A 19,585-nucleotide genomic window follows, 5' to 3' on the forward strand; every position below is an offset into this window, starting at 1 on the left:
TCCCACATTCCAGGCAGATGCTTTAACCTCTGAGCCACCAGAGACTCCATTATTGAGAACAGTATACAAATATTATAGGACTGATGTATAGGCTAAAATGCTTGAAGTTGATCTGATGGTTATATCAGCTAATACTTACAAACTCCTTAGTATATTTCAGGCCTTGTCCTATGTGTTTTACGTATATTCACTCATCAACTACTCTATGAGACAGGTCTTATTATTCTTTAGTATCTGTTTTATAAGGGGTTCCCTGGTGACTCAGTGGTGGAGAATCCGTGTGCCAATGCAGGAGACGTGGGTTCCATCCCTGGGTCGAGAAGATCCCTTGGAGAAGGAAACAGCAACCCCCTCCAATATTCTTGCCTGGGAAACCCCATGGACAGAGCCTGGCAGGCTACAGTCCACAAGAAGTTGGACACAACTTAACAAGTTCATACAAATGACAGCAAGATCATACAATTCCAAACAGTTGAGCCAGAATTTGAACCCAAGCCATTAAGCTTCAGAGTCTACTCTGTTAACTATGATACTGTTCAGTCTTATTACAGTGATGACGCAGAGAAAGCTGATCTAGGTAAGAAAACAGGGCGGATTGGGGGCAGGGAATAACATGATGACATTGGATTTTAAGCAAATCGAGTCAGGCATAATTTAAGTCAGATTGGGGGAGGAGCATCAGGTGATAAGGGTCTGACCTTTGGTTGGGTCTGTCATCACACATATGACCTTATTAATGGCTGCTTACTTGTCTGGAACATTCTTAACTTCTATCTCATTTTAGTGGTCTTAAATCCTAACTCCCAAGAGGTCATCTATTTTGCCTTCCACATGGACGGAATTGGTATTAGTACTTAAGACGGCCTTGTAAAGGACAGTTGGACCTAGTTCCAGTAAGGTATGGGAAATTTTGTATTTGTTTTCACTTGGAGAGATGGTATATAAGGGGGAGAAGGAAAGAGGAGCTCTCATGTGTTAAAAACTAGGTCTTGTGTCTTTAAGCTAGGTCTGGTAGCTGAAAATCAGAAAGATTTAGCCCTTTGGTATCTGAGAGAGTTTAATGGTTGTCTCTACCTGGGTAAGAGTTTCTTACATAGTTATGAAGATGAAGTGTATGAGATTGGAGAATCATTGTGTACATGGAGATGTCAGCAGTCTTCAAAGAGGGAAAGTGCTCACAATTCCCAGTTTCTTCTGGACCAGAATCCAAGCTGTAGATATTTCCATGAATAGACACTGGAGTGTAATTACTGAGTGTCACAGTATTCATGAAGACTAGATTCCAATTACCTTCTTCCTATAATTTGATTCCAGTTTTCATTGTTTATTCATGAAGTCGGTTTTCATTCGATTGTCATTTCTTTGTATCTCTCTGCCTCTAATGTGAAGTAAGAAAACAGAATCCTACTCTGATTTTCTTTGATTTTTATCATTAACGTAGCTCATGAGGTCATGTAACAGATTTTGATCGTCAGAAAAAAATCTGTTGTTTATGTCATAAAATGTTGATGGTGCTCTGTCGCAGCTTCCACACTGGACCCCTGGAGCTCCCCGTTGACTCATCAACTCAGGTAGATGATGCATTCTGGTCAATTGAACACCATGCAGTGGTGTGAAGCCAGGCCATCTGCTATTACGTTTAATGTTTTAAGTACTAAGTTTGAAAAGTATACTTCCTATGTTATTGATATAACTATGTATATTGTATTTAACAACTGTATCACTTTTTAAGCTATGTAAGCTTTTTGAAATGCATTCATATATTTGAAACGGGGAACAAATTACTTCATAAGTGTTTGGTTCATAAATTCTTATTTTCCACTAAATGCAAATACATATTATACTGAAGCATTTTTTTACTTTCAAAAATATCTTGAAAATCTGCACTTTTTAATAGGGCTTTCTTGGAGCTAATACCTTTAGGAAAAATAAAATTATGCTAAGATGTATTACAGGAAGAACAACAGATTGTATTATTGTCTTGGAACAAAGCATTCTCATCTATTGGCCCTATATTAACAGGTGGTAAAGACAGTCTCTTACGTTTGGATTAGAAAAGCCATGAATGAAAAGGTTGCTGAGAGTTGGTAGCAATGATGGCGATGAGAAGAAATGATCCATTTCATTTCATTCTTAGAGAAAATCGGCTATGCTGGTAGTGAGAGAGAGAAAAGATGCATCTAATTGTTTTGTGAATTCACTTGGGCGAATATCCAAGTCAATGTGGTATTTATGATGCTCTGATTTGTTGTTCAGCTCTTGTAATTTCAAAAGTGGAGGACATTTTTATGTTCAGCATATCCAATCTGCTATTCCCATAGTTTTTTTGCTTTATTTGAATCGATAAATCACACTGACCCTCTGCATCTTTCAAAACAAGATTTTACAGTGTGTAGAGTTGAATGCCTTGGCCCCAGCCTGGCCCCTGCTACTGAAGTACATTCTCATTCACTTTTAGTACATATCATCACAGGGGAAGACATGGATGGTAGTGCTAAAATTCTGGCAGTTTAACCAGAATGACTTTGTGGTTCCATCTTTTTTTCATCATATTTCTTTTTTTTTTTTTTCTGAAGCGTTTGTTAAACTGTTCCTTGAAGGGGGTGTGGGAGGGAGGCTGAGGATAGGGACACGTTCATCTGTATGGTTACGTGTACCAGCGAACATGCATATCTGTATTTTAAGCAATAGAAATTTAAGCATGTGCTCAACGTCATTAGTCACTAGAGAAAAGCAAGTCGCACCCACTTAGGATGGCTGTAATAAAAAGGATGGATAAAAACAAGTGCTGTTGAGTATGTATGAGTGTGGAGAAATTGGAGCTCCTTACACTGAAGGGGAATGAAAAATGGCACAAAAATTTGGAAAACAGTCTAGTAGTTCCTCAAAAGTTAAGCATAGAGTTACGGTGCTAGGTCACTTCAGTCGTGTCTGACTCTGTGAGATCCTGTGGACTGTTAGACCACCAGAATCCTCTGTCCATGGGATTTTTCAGACAGACAAGAATCCTGGAGTGGGTTGCCATACCCTCCTCCAGGGAATCTTCCCAACCCAGGGATCGAACCCACATCTCTTAAGTCTGCTGCAACAGCAGGCAGATTCTTTACCACTAGCGCCACCTGGGGAGAAGGCAATGGCACTGCACTCCAGTACTCTTGCCTGGAAACTCCCATGGATGGAGGAGCCTGGTAGGCTGCAGTCCATGGGGTCGCTAAGAGTGGGACATGACTGAGCGACTTCACTTTCACTTTTCACTTTCATGCATTGGGGAAGGAAATGGCAACCCACTCCAGTGTTCTTGCCTGGAGAGTCCCAGGGACGCGGGAGCCTGGTGGGCTGCCATCTATGGTGTCGCACAGAGTCGGACACGACTGGGGCGACTTAGCAGCAGCAGCAGCAACGCTACCTGGGAAGCCCCAGAGTTAACTCAGCAATTCTCTTCCTAGATATATGTCCAAGAGAACTGGAAAGATATGTTTCTACAAAGAAATTGTACGTGAATGTTCATAGCAGCAGCATTCTTTATAGCCAAAAAAGTGGGAGTAACCCAAATGTCCATCATAAATGGATAAAACCGTGTGGTTTATCTATATAATAAAATATTGCTGGATCATGAAAAGGAACTCTTAAGTACTGATACTTGATACAGTGTAGATGCACCTTGAAAGTAGTGTGCTAAGTGAAAGAAGCCAGACACGAAAGGCCACATGCTGTATGATTCTGTTTGTATGAAATGTTCAGAATAGGCAGATTCATAGAGGTGAAAAGTAGATTAGTGGTTGCCAGGTACTGGGTAGGTGGAGGGTTGAGGAGGTAAGTGGAGAGAGTTTCATTTGAATGGAACAAAAATATTCTGGAATTAGATGGTGGTGGTGATTGTAAAACCTTGTGAATATACACAGCCCACTGAGATGTGTAGTATAAGAGTAAAATTTATGGTGTGTGAATTATAGCTCAATTTTTAAAAATCAATGCTTAAGCATCTGGAAAGTCAGGCATTAGCAAAATATTCAACCTGAGTGATAGCGGGCCTCTGATAAATACTTGCGAAGTGACTTGGACAAACATACATTCTTCTCTATGATTTTTTTTTTTAGAGGATATGCTTAAATATGTATGGAACCTAAATGAAATTTTCCAAAGGCGTGAAAATAGTAATAATGACATATCATTATTCTACCTCAAATATGTATTGATAATCCTTTTATTGATTCTTAAAGAAAAATCTCACACAATTTTAAAAGGTCTCAGTGAATAATTTTAAGATCTGTTGCACTTCTAATGACATAGAAGGCTGTTTTCAGAATAGTGTTCGGTTACTCCTATTAGGACTGTAATTTCTTTCTTGTGGTATTAATTTGGTTACTATCAGATGCCAAATCGGGAATATAATTTGTAACTGGTATATATGTTTGCAGTTTAATAGCCTGAGTTCTTGAACATTTAAACTGAAATTTGAGATACAGTGTCACCATGGTAAATGGTGATGATGAAATATTTCTTGCTTTTGTAAGTAGAATTGAGAATCACTGTACTTAGTTTCTTTTCCCTTTTCATAAAACTCCTTTCTTTCCCCTGTGAGACACGTTGGGTTCCCAGATTATAAATTCAGTTTCTTTTGTTTGTTCTAACCACTCAGTTTTTCTTATTACGTACCTGTTTAATTTTTAATTTCTCATTGAAAGTAAATGCGGCTAATTTTCCTATCAATATTTTAAGAGGTCTTCCATTTCTCTCTGTCACAGCCTTGATGTAGCGCTGTCTGGTGTGTATTACTACATAATTAAAATGCCATTATTTTATCAAATAGTTCTGGCAAAGCAACTTACTAATACATTTTAAATGGAGCAGAAGTTTATTCCTGTAAAGTTGAGGTAAACGTTACAAACACTATTCAGGAACTGAAAGTATTAAGTGGAATAATATGTATAGTGCTGTGAGGAAGGCTGCTGCAATTATAAGAAAAATACTTAGGGATGAATGTATCATAGGTATTCAGACCTTGTCAGTCAGTCTCATTTATTGTATAAGGTAGAGATGTATTTAACATGCTAAATATTTTGATTCATTGGACAAACACTTACAACTTATATGACTATATGAGTCACTATGCTAGGCTCTGGGTATTCAGTGGTGGCTAAAACAGATAACTCTGCCCTCAGCATTTATGCTGTGACCGTGAAGTTCCTTGGGTGGAAGCACCTGAGTGGCTGGATCATAGCGGATAAGGCAGAGACTAGTGTGAGATGCATTGGAGAAGGAAATGGCAACCCACTTCAGTGCTCTTGCCTGGAGAATCCCAGGGACGGGAGGGCCTGGTGGGCTTCCGTCTGTGGAGTCGCACAGAGCTGGACACGACTGAAGTGACGCAGCAGCAGCAGCAGTGTGTGATGAGCCCAGAGGGGCCGGCAGGGCACTGGTTATCATGAGCATGTAATTGTAGTCAAGAGTTTGGACTTCATCCAGCCTTTAACAATAAGCCTTCGATGGCTTACTGCAGGGTATTCCAACTTCAGTTTTATAAAGATTACTCTGAGCAGTGGTGGAAAGTGGTTGGTGGATATAAGAAGGAGAAGCAGAATTTGTTGTAATCCAGGCAAGCTATGATGGTGGTTTAGGTTAATGTAGTGGATCTAGGGGTAGAAAGAGGGAGATTGATAAAAAGTAGTTTGGAAGAATTAAAGTGTGGTGGTTGGGATTTGGGGATGAAGAGGAGAAAGTATGTGTTGAGGATGTTATCAGCATCTCCAACATGAATAGCTAGGTAGGTGGGGATCCTGTGTCCTGAGATCTGGAACGTGGCAGGAGGGCCAGACTTGGAAGGGACCTTCCAGTGTTCAGGTTGGAACATGCTGAGTGTGAGGGGAAGGAAGTGTTTATAATGTGAGGGCAGGGTTGGAGCAAGGGCCCAACCTGCTCTTCCTTGAGCTGGTATAACTGGTTATGGTCTGGGTACAGATTAGAATAAACAAGTCCCTTTCAAAACCAAGCACATTGCTCCAGTTTCCAGCTCATCAATCTCACTTCTGTGCTGTCTCCCACAGCTTCAGTTCAGTCGCTCAGTTGGGTCCGATGCTTCGCAACCTCATGTACTGTAGCACGCCAGGCCTCCCTGTCCATCACCAACTCCCAGAGTTTACTCAAACTCATGTCCATCAAGTCGGTGATGCTTTCCAACCATCTCATCCTCTGTTGTCCCCTTCTCCTCCTGCCTTCAATCTTTCCCAGCATCAGGGTCTTTTCCAATGAGCCCATTCTTCGCATCAGATGGCCAGAGTATTGGAGTTTCAGCTTCAGCATCAATCCTTCCAGTGAATATTCAGGACTGATTTCCTTTAGGATGGACTGGTTGGATCTCCTTGCAGTCCAAGGACCTCTCAAGAGTCTTCTCTAACACCACAGTTCAAAAGCATCAATTCTTGGGGGCTCAGCTTTCTTTATAGTCCAACTCTCACATCCGTACATGACTACTGGAAAAACCACAGCTTTGACTAGTTGGACCTTTGTAGACAAAGTGATGTCTCTGCTTTTTACTTGTTATTAAATAAATTAGTGATTGAAGGTATGGCTGAATAGTCATTCTGTGAGAGCAAGATATTGGACAGATTTTATTCTTCCTAGAAGGTTATGTCTCTGAAATCTGAGAAATAAAGGCTGTAAAATATAAAGTTGGGAACCATCCTGATAAAAAGAATTATAGAAACCATGAGAGTGGAATTCCATGAATATACGTAAAATAGAGTGTAAGGATGGAGGGAAACTGAAAAGCGAAGAAAGGGGGGTTGGAAGGAGTCAGGAGACCTACAGGAGAGCCCAGCAGCCCACGGGAGCAGGAGCAGCCATCAGTGGGGAGACAGGTGAGAAGCGAAGAGAAGAAGAAGGGGCTTTTGGGTCTGAGCAGAAGTCAAGCAAGTAGAACGTGAGCCTGGGTGCACAGCGTAAGAGAGGCTTGGGGGAATGCCGCTATCTTTTTGTTTGTACTCTTCATCTCTAGTGATTCCAGTTGAGAGGAATTTGCTTTTCTTTTATGTCTTTGCTCTTCTTAAGCAAAGACATAATTACTTTTGGTTTTCTGCTGAGCATATGCCTGGTATCATAGGACACTGTACTAATACTGAAGGGTTTATTTTGTGATTTCTTTTAAGCCGGTTACTTAATGACCATGGCCATATTTTTCCATTACTCCCATTACAAGTAATGATGTTCGATATATATATATAACTATTTAGGGGAATTGCAAACTTGTCACAATAGTTGGAGATTTGAAAATCAACATGAAGGTCAATGGGAAAAATATAGACTGTTTCTCCAAAATTATCTGGGAGCTTTTCAGTTGAAATTTTATTAAATTCTCTAGTTTATGAGATTGCTACAAAGCTATAATGATAAGCCCTGGCAGTAAAGAAATTTGGGTGTTAATAATAGGGATACACATATGACACGCACATATATGTATAATTTTTTCTTTTGGGTGTGATGTTAATAAGAATCCATATGGGGGGTGGGTTGGGAAGTACATTTGAGTCTTATTAGAATGCTGTCATTTGCGAAAGCTTTTTCTCTTAAGTGAGATTACTTTATTGTAATGAAAAGTTGTTGTTATTTAGTTGCTCAGTCGTGTCTAACTCTTCAGCAACCAGCCTCCTCTGTCCATGGAATTCTCTAGGAAACAATACTTCAGTGGATTGCCATTTCCCTCTCCAGGGGATCTTCCTGACCTAGGGATCAAATCCACATCTCCTACGTTGGCAACTGGATTCTTTACCCTTGAGCTACCTGGGAAACCCCAGTGAAAAAGTAGCTACCATTCAGCACCTACTTTGTTCTAGACGTGTTACAGTGATCCTGGGAAGGAGGTATTATTACTAATTTAAAGTGAACTAATTGAAGTTTAAGTAGTTTGCCCAGTGTCCCAGGTCTAGTAAATAGGAGAATCTAGCCGTTTTTTAAATCCAAAGCTATGCACTTTCCAGTGTGCTATCTGAATGAAATCTTTAGCATATCAGAGTGAGGTATGTATTTGATTGGAAGACAAGAAAGCTCAGAAAAAGGGAAATCAGGCAAATCAGAAAACCACTAGATGAGAACTTTTTCAGCATCCTTTCCCCTAATCTGCCTGTTTACCCATATCTATACCTGACATTTGTCTTCTTATTTGTTGTGGTGGACAAGGCTGTTCCTCTCAGGACTTGATTCCTTTTGTTTATCTCTTGCACCTTTAATCTGTGCCCCTTTTCTTTACTAGCTTCCTCCCAAAAGTATAACCCAGACTCTTTCCAAAGCAAAGTCCTTTGGTATTGTTTAGTCATTGCTGTGTAACAAACAACTCCAAAACTTAGTGAAATTAATTTAAAATACTTAGTGGGCTTCCCTGGTGGTTCTGTGGTAAAGAATCCACCTGTCAATCCAGGAGACATGGATTTGATCCGTGGTCCAGGAGGATCACACATGCCACAGAGCAGCTAGGCCCGAGCACTGCGATTACTGAGCCTGCTCTCTGGAGCCTGGGAGCTGTGTCTCCTGAAGCCCGCACACACTAGAGCCTGTGCTCCGCAATAAGGGAAGCCACCACACTGAGTAGTGGGCACTGAAGGTAGAGAGTAGACCCTGCTCACCACAACTAGAGAAAAGCCTGCACAGCAAAGACCAAGCACAGCCAAAAATAAACAAAAAAAAAAACCCTTGAAATATCTTATTATGGATAAAAGCTATCATTTGTTTAGCTCACTGTTTTGTGAGTCATCAAATTAGTCTGGGCTCAGCTGGATTTGTGTTTTAGTAGCTCAGTCATGTCCGACTCTTTGCGACCCTATGGACTGTAGCCTGCAAGGCTCCTCTGTCCATGGGGATTCTCCAGGCAAGAAGACTGGAGTGGGTTGCCATGCCCTCCTCCAGGAGATCGTCCCAACCCAGAGACTGAACCCAGGTCTCCACGTTGCAGGTGGATTCTTTATCATCTGAGCCACCAGGGAAGCCCAAGAATACTGGTGTGGATAGCCCTTCTCCAGGAGATTTTCCCAACCCAGGAATCAAACTGGGGTCTCCTGCATTGCAGGTGGATTCTTTACCAGCTAAGCTACCAGGGAAGCCCCCAGTTGGATTAACTTATTCATTTTCGGTCAATTCAACAGGTCTGTTTCTGGGCTGGTCAGTGGCTGCGGCCATCAGGTGACTAGAGCACGTGTCTTCCGTCCTCCAGCAGGCTAGCCCGGACTTGTGTGCATGGTTACACAGGAGGGTTCCAAAAGAGAGCAGAAGTCTGCAAATCACCTTGAAGCCTAGATTCAGAACTAGTGTCCTCTGCTCTTCATTCTGTCAACCAAAGTAGGTCACAAGGTCAGCCCAGGGCATGGAGAAGTAGACCAGTGAACAGGGCACCCTTTCCTCACTGGTGAATCCAGTTTACCCTTCAAGACCATAACCACGTCAGGCTGAGTCGCGGCCTCGGGTCGCAGCTTCCTCTGTCCCTGCACTTAAAACACTGTGTGGCTGCTGTTGGTTTACTTCTTAGTAGAAAATGAGTTCCTTAAAGACAGTGACTATGTTTCAGTCCAGGATTTGACACATAGTGGAACATTTAAAAGAGGAAATTTTTGTGAAAATAAAGCATTCTAGCAGTTAATATCTGGCAAAACAGACTAGATGATATATGTTTGCATTTTAAGACTTGCCAGTGTCGAACAACTTTGGGGCAGACTCTAAAGTATCAACATCGAAATTTCTTTAAAATTAGCATTCTGAGAAGAAATCACTAAGTAGCTGTGTACTATCATTAAATATTTGTGTAGTATCTTTGTCTTTTTGTTAGGTTATAAGTTTTTTCATACGGGAGGCAAGTCACATTTTTATGGCATGTTTGTCAGAAAAAGCATACCCAGCCATTCACTGGCCCACTGGGATTTGGGATAACATTTCTCCTTTAGGATGTACAATGAGGAGAGATGGCAGCCAGTGTCCTGGGAGTTGCTCTGGACAACATGGAATATAAATGTTTCCATTAAATGGGAGATGAGATATATGTAACATAAGCTCATCTTCGGGTGAGCATGTCTTGTCGATGCCCTAATTCTTAATTGGTGGATTTTCATGTGCATTTTCTTTATTGTGTTTTAGAGTCAGCTGCCTGTGTATGCCCCAAACCTGACCACGTCTTCCTATCTCCGGCTTGATATCTCACCATGCATCGGAGATCAAGAGGAGTTAACATCGGGCTGCTTCTGCTCCTTTCTCAAATCTTCCAGGTCGGGATCAACAACGTTCCACCTGTCACGCTGGCAACGTTGGCTCTCAACATCTGGTTCTTCTTGAATCCCCTGAAGCCGCTGCTTAGCTCCTGCCTCAGCGTGGAGAAGTGTTACCAGCAGAAGGACTGGCAACGCCTGCTGCTTTCCCCTATTCACCACGCGGATGACTGGCACTTGTATTTCAATATGGCATCCATGCTGTGGAAAGGAATTCATCTGGAGAGAAGACTGGGGAGTAGATGGTTTGCCTACATCATCGTCACGTTCTCCCTCCTCACTGGGGTTGTGTACCTGTTCTTGGAATTTGCTCTGGCAGAATTTCTAAATGAGCCTGACTTCAAAAGGAATTGTGCTATCGGTTTCTCAGGTAAAGCAGACACATTTCTAAAGGTCGCCTGCCTGAAGACAGTAAGGGAGGTGCAGCTGTTCTTGTTTTATGAAGCGGGGGTCCCAGCTGGTGAGGGAACTGACATCTGAGTGGCTAAGGACTGCGGGGGCTTGGATTTTGGAGAAGAGGCTGATTGGAGCACAGGAGAGTCATCGATTTTGCTATTTCCCATTACACTGCATTATTCATTCTTCGACAGTTTAGACTATGGTCTGCCCACAGGTGATTTTGCAGGAAATAGAATTTTGGAAATAGGCCCTGGCTCCTTGTGATGGGGCCAGAGAGAGAGATGCACTGGTGTATTTGTGATAGGGAGTTCTCTAAAAAGATCAGCAGCCTCTCAATAACACCGTTAAAATAAAGGTACCACACCCTATGATGGCACCTCCTTACCATGATATTCTCTATACATGTGTGTGCGCTCAGTCAAGTCTGACTCTTTGAGACCCCATGGACTGTAGCCCACCAGCCTCCTCTGTCTGTGGGATTTCCCAGGCAAGAATAGTGGAGCAGGTTGCCATTTCTATCTCCCAAGGAATCCTTCCGACGCAGGGATTGAACCTGAGTCTCTTGCACCTCCTGCTTTGGCAGCTGGATCCTTTACCGCTGCGCCACTTGGGGAGTGGTAAATTGAGCTCTGTGCACAATTTATGCTATTTAATTAATGTAACAGGTCCATAGGGAGGGGGCCTTGTGTTGATTTTCTAAGAAGCTAAGGCGCAGAGAAATCAGTCATGGTTATACACCTCGTAAGTGATGGAGCTGGGGTCTGAACCTAGTTTCCATGACTTAACCACGTGTTACGTTGTCTCTCACTGTTGCCCCTCACTAGTTCTTTTCTTAAATTTTTCTTGTAGGACTGAATTGCCATCGGACTTAAAACAGATCTTCTAAAAATTAGAATGTAAAGGGTAGGAGGGAAATTGTCCTGAAACAGAAGGCAAACAAACCCTTCCCTCTCCTTTCCCTGCTGTCCTTTCCCCTTTCCTCTAAGATACATCTTCATACATCTAATTGTGTGAGAAGAAAGGAAATAATGCCCTGCCTTCAATATATCTTTCCATAGGAGTTAGAAAAAAACACATTAATGGTGTTTTTTCAAATTGAGTTAAAAATCACATAGCAGCATACAATTAATGATTTTAAATTCAGTCGCATTTAGTACCATTACTAGTGTGTTATTCCCATTTTATGTGTTATATATTTAGTAGCATACTCAAAGGAGAAGGCAATGGCACCCCACTCCAGTACTCTTGCATGGAAAACCCCATGGGCAGAGGAGCCTGGCAGGCTGCAGTCCATGGGGTCGCGAAGTCGGACATGAGTGAGTGATTTCACTTTCACTTTTCACTTTCATGCATTGGGGAAGGAAATGGTAACCCACTCCAGTGTTCTTGCCTGGAGAATCCCAGGGACGAGGGAGCCTGGTAGGCTGCCATCTATGGGGTTGCACAGAGTCGGACACGACTGAAGCGACTTAGCAGTAGCAGCAGCATACTCAAAGTCAGTATGAACTTCTGTTAAGAAACACTGAAGGAGATTTCCCTGGTGGTCCAGTGCTTAAGGCTCCGGGATGCCATTGTAGGGGTTGAGGATGTGATCCCTGGTTAGATTACTAAAGTCCTACATGCTTTTCAGTGCAGCCAAAAGATCAAAGAAAAGAAAAAAAAAAAAGAAGAAACATCGAAGGAATGGTTACCTTGAGGATTATCTTTCTGTCAAATTTTGGGTTGACTCGTTATAAGGAATAGAGTATGTTTCAAAGCCAAGAGTTGGATCTAGTCAGATAATCATTTTCACTTCAGTTAGTTTTTTTTTTTTTGCAGTGTTGGTCATCTCTGCATTTGGATTGCTGATATTTGAATGCTCTTTATTCTCTTTTAGGAGTTTTGTTTGCTTTGAAAGTTCTGAACAACCACTGTTGCCCTGGAGGCTTTGTCAACGTTTTGGGCTTTCCTGTATCCAACAGATTTGCTTGTTGGGTGGAACTCTTGGCTATTCATTTCATCTCGCCAGGGTGAGTGTTTACTCTTAGAGAATGCAAATGAAGGACCTGATGTTCCATGGAGAAAGAATTGTAGTAATAATGAGGTAACCGGTTCTCTTTTATAGTGAGTGAAGTTTGTTCTTTAACTCTAAGGACAGAATACAGTTAATGGTTTTATGTCAGATATTCCTGTGTTTGAATCTTGTCAGCTACTGAGCTGTGTGATTTTGATGTACTTGTCTTATGTGAGTTTCCATTTTCTCACCTTTTAAGTAGAACCTGATACACAGCTTAGGGGGTTAATATTAACCAGCCTGTCAATTAGTTAATTCTAATAATGATAATTCAGAGAGGCAGCTAGAAACCATATAATTTTAAAGATAAAAAATCAACAGATATTTTAGAGGACTAATGCTTTTAAACCACTTTAGTTGTGAATTGTCTTGGTGATTTGATGATAAGCAGAAGATTTTACCCACAGTCTTGATATATGAACTGGATCAACTCTGCACTGTTTGGGGTGAATTGAAGCACAGGACCCCATTCCCTTTGATTGACCTCCATGTCACTGTGGCTGTGTCAGAAGCTCCTCTGGAACCCTGGAGCTCCAGGGAACACAGTTTGGGAATCCCTGACATCTCTAACTTTTCCTCTAAAGATGAGGACAAGGAAATTCAGAAGGCTTGGAGACTCATTGAACAGCTGGTGGTAGATACGAGGCTAGTTAGGATTCCAGCCTTCTGATTCCTGGTCTGAATGTTCCCAGGGGAGTGGGGATGGAGTTGGGGGTTGCTTTTCCACTTTGATTCTTTTCTCTACTTTCTCTTCAGAAAAAGGAATGAATTGTTTTTTATTTCCCTACCTCTTCCACCAGCTGCACTTCTCTTAATCTGTGTAATGCAACTGGAAGCCCATGGTTTGCACATTTATTTTTAAACTCTGGGGACCTGGAAGCTGTTTGGAGAAGGGAGAGATTCAGGAAGGTTCAGAAAGGAGTATGGATATTTTTTGGCTGCTTTTCTTTTCAGTAAGGAGCTCTTTTGTTTTGCTTTTGGTTTTGTGACTATGTTGGGTGTCGTGTACTTTCTTGGAGAGTGTTCTCCTTGAGCTGCGTGTCAGGCCAGTAACCTTGAGTCCTTCTTTAATGCTAATTTCCCATCCCGTCAGGGCAGCCTTTGCCAGCTGGTCTGTAAAAGGCAGTGGTGTGGCCGCTGAACGCCACTCATTTGCAACTGTATTGTTATCTTGTGACAGTTCCACCAAGAAAGCCTAACAAAATCTTCAAAGTTTTCTTTGAAAAAGGGTCCAGTAATGTGTGTCCCATATCTGAACAGCCCTCTCTATACCTTGTCACTCACAGCTCCCTGACTTGCTTGATGTGACTCGGTTCTCTGTATAGACCAGAGACTCTTGTGTGTGAGGGCAACACCCAACATTCATATGAAAATCACTCCCTCTGGTACTTGAACTTTTATTCTATAATGAATCCACTGAATAGCTGTGCCTTTAATATTCTCATGCAACTATTGCTTAAGACTCTCATCATGCATTTTTATTTTTTAGCAATACCAGCCCCCCCACCCCCGTTCCTTTTACATAGAAAAGGCATGGTTGCATTTTTATGTAATATGCTTATTCTGCATGGAGGGACCTGATATTCTAAGCCTGGGAATCAAATGGAATTTCCTTTGAAGTTTGAAAGACTAAATCTTTTGGTTTTTGAAGGTTTGACTACTTTGAATGATAAACTGATGATATCCAAGCATCTCCTTATGTGTGTGTCCAATAGAGACAGAGCTGAGCGCTGGTCCAGGAAACCTAAGAAGGGAGTGCTTCTCTGAGATGGATCTTGGAAGAATGGGAGAAACCAGAGCTCTGGTGTTCCACAGTGTTATTCTCCTGGTGGTTGTCAATTAGAATTTTCATTGGGAAAACATTGTAAATCTTTAGAACAAAGCCTGCTTTATTGATGGACTTAATGAGCTGCCCTTTGGGAGGGAAAAAAAAAAATCTGCCAAGCAAACATTTATGGCCCTCTGTGTTTTATGAAATCCGCAGAATTAGTAATTTCCCCCAGTTAGGGAGTTTTATGGAGGGAAGCCACTCCAAACAGCCAGCCCTGTGAGGGGTATGGACCTGCACAGCAGGGTGAAGTAACCACTCTTCTTTGCTGGGCCTTTTGCTCTTGATGCTGAAAGCTCTGCTTCTCTGTACACCAATGCTGAATCAAATTTCAGAGACAGTTTTGGGTGAAGTAGAAAAGGATAGTTTTGTTGCTTTGCCGGTCAAAGGGGGACACACAGCAGGTTCAATGTCCTCAAAACCTTGTGTCCTCACTTGGGGAAGATAGAAGTTTTATAGTACATGTTCGAAGAGGGAATGATCAGTCCTGGCCATTTCTTCTGATGAATTGGTGGTGAGGTAAGTAGGAGTCAGCATCATCAACTTTCAGGTCCAATCAGTCTGGGGTCTACAGGCTTGTGGGCAGCGCACTATCCTTAACCATTAACCTCTCCCACTTTGAGCAGGGGTCAGTATCTGCAGAGCAGCTCAGAGAGGTTGTGTGTATCCACTGATGGAGAAACGGGACCTTGCCTCAAGGCTGCTCTTGACTGTTTCTCCCTGGCTTTGCATCCTCTCCCTTCCCTGATTAACAGCTGCTTGAATCCGCCCACTGGGACTCAGGGAAGGTCCTGGAGGCTGAATGAAGGCTGTTTCCTATAGTCAAAGAAACGGGACACAGAGGCCTTGTGCCCAGGAGCCCCGCAGGCCCCTGCACAGTGTCCCTGTCACGGTTCCCGTGTGTGGCGTGTGTCAGTGACAGCTGTGCCTCACTTGGTTGTTTCCTTTCCCTGTGTGTCCTGGGACCCCGCTCGGTGGTTGTGTCTGAAGAAGTGACCCTGCTTCTAAGGTGGCACAGGCAGGAGGAGATTCCAAAATTCTAATTTTCACCTTAAAGCTCAAATTTTATTGACAATAGATACCACTGGGTTTTTGTGGGGTTTTTTTTAAAGGCTCGCATTGTTTATTTTTAAGAAAATGCGTGCCATTTTCCATTTATTTAACCACGGGCAGTCAGTTTTTCTTTTGAGTAAGTCTGATGAGGGAGAGTTCATAAAAACAGTAGCCAGTTCATCTCACAGCTCAACCAACCACACTGGTGCTTCACTGGGAGATAAGCACCTTAGTTGGATATAGAGTTGAAGTGCTTTTTGCCTATTTCCCATTTCGTTACATAGCATATGAAAAAGATGTATGCTTTTTAAGGAATTAAAATTTTACTATTTATCAAGGATATTCTTAAGCAAAGCTTCCATTTTTCTCTTTGAGTGTGAATCTGTGGCTGTGAGACACACAGCAACTCCTGATATTTTTTTGGAGTCATTGCTTGAGTCACTTGATTCAAGCAGCCAAGACACAGCGGTTGTACCCCTCATTGCTTTTATGTTGTTGTTGTTTAGTTGCTAAGTCTTGTCCGACTGTTTGCAACCCCCTGGACTGCAGCCTACCAGCCTCATCTGTCCATGGCATTTCCCAGCATGAATACTGGAGTGGGTTGCCATTCCATTCACCAGGGATCTTCCCCACCCAGGGATCAGATCCCTGTCTCCTTCATTGGCGGATTCTTTACCCCTGAGGCACCAGGGAAGCTCCTGTTGCTTTTATATCATTAATGAAAATGCCAGTACATAGGAAAGGGCAAATAATGCCTCAGTATTCTTATGAAAATAGTTTTGACTTCATGAACTGCTGGAAGGGCCTCTGGGACCTCCCATGGTCCATGGAGCCCACTTTGAGAATCACTGCTCCCAGCTCTCAGGCTGCCTCTCTGGCATCACACTTGGCTGTGTCTTAACTTGTATGAACGGAAAGATGGTAGCTTCATGCAGCCAGGGCTGGGAGAGAAAGGGAAGCAGTAAAGTATGCAAGAACACATGTAACCATTGAAATCGCTGATTAACAATTCCTAATTACCCTGAACTGTTAATGCTTTGTCAGGAGAGTGGCCACTTGTCTTTCTTATTAAAGGGACTGATTATAAGTTCTGTTCCACAAGAACTTAGATGCAGGGAACTCCCATCCTACTTTGAATTCTCTCCTTGCTTACATTTTGTGATAAGGTGCTTCTGGCATATTCATCTAAAATGCAACACGCATGTTCTTTCTTCTCCAGTAGTGCTGAGATAGGGAACATAAAAGGCATACCTTATGTTTGAGTGCCAGTTGACACCTCTGTGGAGTTAGCTTCGTAGCAGTCTGTTGGATTTTTGCCTTGGGAATTAGGAATGAGGTTGAGGAATAACAATTTGGATGATGATGGTTACACCATCTCCTGTCCCATGTGTTCTTTTAGAACTTCACTTAGAGATGGCATCCAGGGCTCCTGCCCCTGAATTGAGTGGGTTTGTGGCTCATTGCAGTCAGTAGATGGCAGGAGAAGAGCCATGTTACTTGTGAAGCAAGAGTCCTTTGCCTTATGAGCAGCAACACTGGCCTGTGGAGCCCACATTCCCTGGTTCCCCTGTGCTGTGAGGAAGCAGCACACAACACGTGAGTGAATGGCTGTTAGATATAGCCGTGTGTCAGCCCAGCCTCAACATGGTGGGGCCGAGACCGGCCACCCGTGTGCTTCCTGAATTCCTGACCCACAGAATCTGCAAGTGGAAGAAAGCAAGTGTTGTTTTATGCCTCTGCATGTGGGGAGATTTGTCTCCTGTGTAATGCCAGACAGGTGAATGAAAAAGAAGTGGGGAAAGTAGAATGAAAAGCAAAGGAGTACAAAGGACAGTGTGGGAGGGGGTCTGGAGTGAAAGTGGAAGAGAGCCAAGGAGGGCGGCTGGGGGAGGAGTGCATGCTGGGCTGCTGTGGTACCATGGGTCACAGTAGCATCACCCATCAGGTAACAGGGCTTTAAAGCAGTGGTTGGCTCTTGTGGGTTCTAATCCTTTAAAGGGTTCTGAAATCAGTGTAGTGAGACCCAAGCAGTGTTTGAAAGAGAGAGGAAGGAAGAGAGGAAGGAAGGAAGGGAGAGGGGAAAGGAAAGAGAAAGACAGACAAGTGCTGAGTGTGGTAAGGGTATTGTTTCCAGGCACTTTTGTTTTAAGTGTCTGTGTGCTGCATTTCTCAAGTGTATTTTTAGTGTGGGACACAGAACAAAAATTTGGGGAGGTGCTGCTTTAAAGCAGCTATTAGTTGCTTAAACTAGAGTTAAATGCATTTACTCTAAGGTCAGGGACATTTATTATCTTCAGTGGAAGAACATTAGATTGGCAGGTCTTGAGGGGCAATGAGAATGGGCTGTGATGACAGATTTCTGCCAATTTATTATTTTTCATTAGAATAAGTATTAATTTGCAAGGCTTATTAATTAATAATAGGCCCGCTCTAGCTGTCTATATGAATATGTGTGCTAACAGATTTAGACTTCACCTACCTAAATCAGAATTGCTAGTAACGATTGCTCAGTTATAAACATTATTCTTAAAAATCCTTTGGAATTCAAGAGAAAGGGTTAATCTAGAGCAAAGGAGACAATGAAGTGTAAAAGTTAACACATTTTCCCCAAAAGTGCAACATTCCTTTCCAAGCTTTTTAATGTATTGATAGATTTATTTCCAATAGCTTAGTAGAAAATAAAACCCAAATGAATATAGGGTTAAAATACACCTTGGGAGTTCGTGTAAACAAGCAAATGACAAATGGGTAAATCCAATGAAACCCAAGTTAATTGTGCTTTGGAGAGAAAGCTCCTTTAACAAGATGGGCACGTACACACTCCTTATTTAAAACCGATTACCAACAAGGACCTGCTGTATAGCACAGGGAACTCTGCTCAATGTTCTGTGGCAGCCTGGATGGGAAGGGAGTTTAGGGGAGAATGGATATATGTATATACGGCCTTCTCCCTTACTGTTCACCTGAAACTGTCACAACATTGTTAGTTGGCTATACTCCAATCCAAAGTAAAAAGTTTTAAAGAATGGCCTGATGGATGAGAGCTAAGGAGGAAGCGTGGTCTTCTCAGGGCCAGGGAGGGTAGTGGCAGCTCACTGAGAGGAGAGATGGCTGCTGTAAGACATTCCTGTTTTTCAAGTGTGGGTTAAACTGTTTTTTCAAGAAGTTATACCAATTCATTATGTCATTTTTGTCAGTTCTAATGCAAATTGACGTGTATTGGAGGGGCCATAATTTTTTTTTTAAACCCACTTTTTTAGTAGGTATAATGTATTGTTGCCAGGTTGTTTGGTGTGCTTGGGTATGTGTGTATATACAAATGTATTTATTGGCCAGGGTGAGCGTTTTCTGAAGCATTGTTTTTCTGTTTATATTATACAGTGACATCTTTTATTTTGTATCTACTGGCATGGTTGCATTTTTCTACTAAAGTTGGATGACACATGTATATAGAATTGATACTCACCCTCTGTTTTATTTCATGGAAGCATGTTTTCACAGCCTGTGAGTCAACATTCCAAGACTCTCCTGAGCAGATTCTTCTTCTGCATCCCTTGGGTGTCCATTTATACATTTCCTTCCTTCTCTCTTTACAGGCTCCCATAAAGGAAAGTTATATGAGTTATGGAAAAGAGTGAGTTAGTTTGTTTGTCTCCCAGGAGGGCTTGCAGTTGAACAGAGCTCAGTGAGAGCAGTGCTTAACGAAAGCAGTGATTCCCTTGGGTTAGGTTTTATGAGATGAGAATGAGAACTTTGGAGGCAGAGAACTTTCCCTCCCATTAGGACTGGAACTTTCTGAGGGACAAAGGAGTGTATAAATGTTTTCCCTAGCTCTGGAGTCCAAGCTTGTGGCAAGAGAGAAGGCCTGGCCTTGTCCTGGACAGCTGAGCCATCCCTGACCACTTACCAAGAGCCTCAAGCTAAACAGGAAGTGCATCAAGAGCAGAAAAGAATTTTATCTGACTACTGTGTTTTCTTCTTTTTTTTCTAAGAGATTTAGTGTTAACAGTT

At 42.3% G+C, this 19,585-nt stretch overlaps 1 protein-coding gene across 1 annotated transcript; it reads left to right on the forward strand.

Moving 5' to 3' along the window:
* Positions 1 to 10,119: 10,119 nt before the first annotated feature.
* Positions 10,120 to 16,740, forward strand: LOC128071464 (rhomboid-related protein 4-like; the record flags this gene model as incomplete). The annotated part of the gene is made up of 4 exons (XM_052664308.1): positions 10,120 to 10,611; positions 12,517 to 12,649; positions 13,652 to 13,661; positions 16,622 to 16,740. Coding segments are annotated over exons 1-4 (695 nt in total), but the record flags the coding sequence as incomplete, so codon positions are not given.
* Between the last annotated feature and the right edge of the window lie 2,845 nt (positions 16,741 to 19,585).

This window comes from Budorcas taxicolor, unplaced genomic scaffold (assembly GCF_023091745.1).
Source record: "Budorcas taxicolor isolate Tak-1 unplaced genomic scaffold, Takin1.1 scaffold761, whole genome shotgun sequence".
Lineage (NCBI taxonomy): Eukaryota > Metazoa > Chordata > Mammalia > Artiodactyla > Bovidae > Budorcas > Budorcas taxicolor.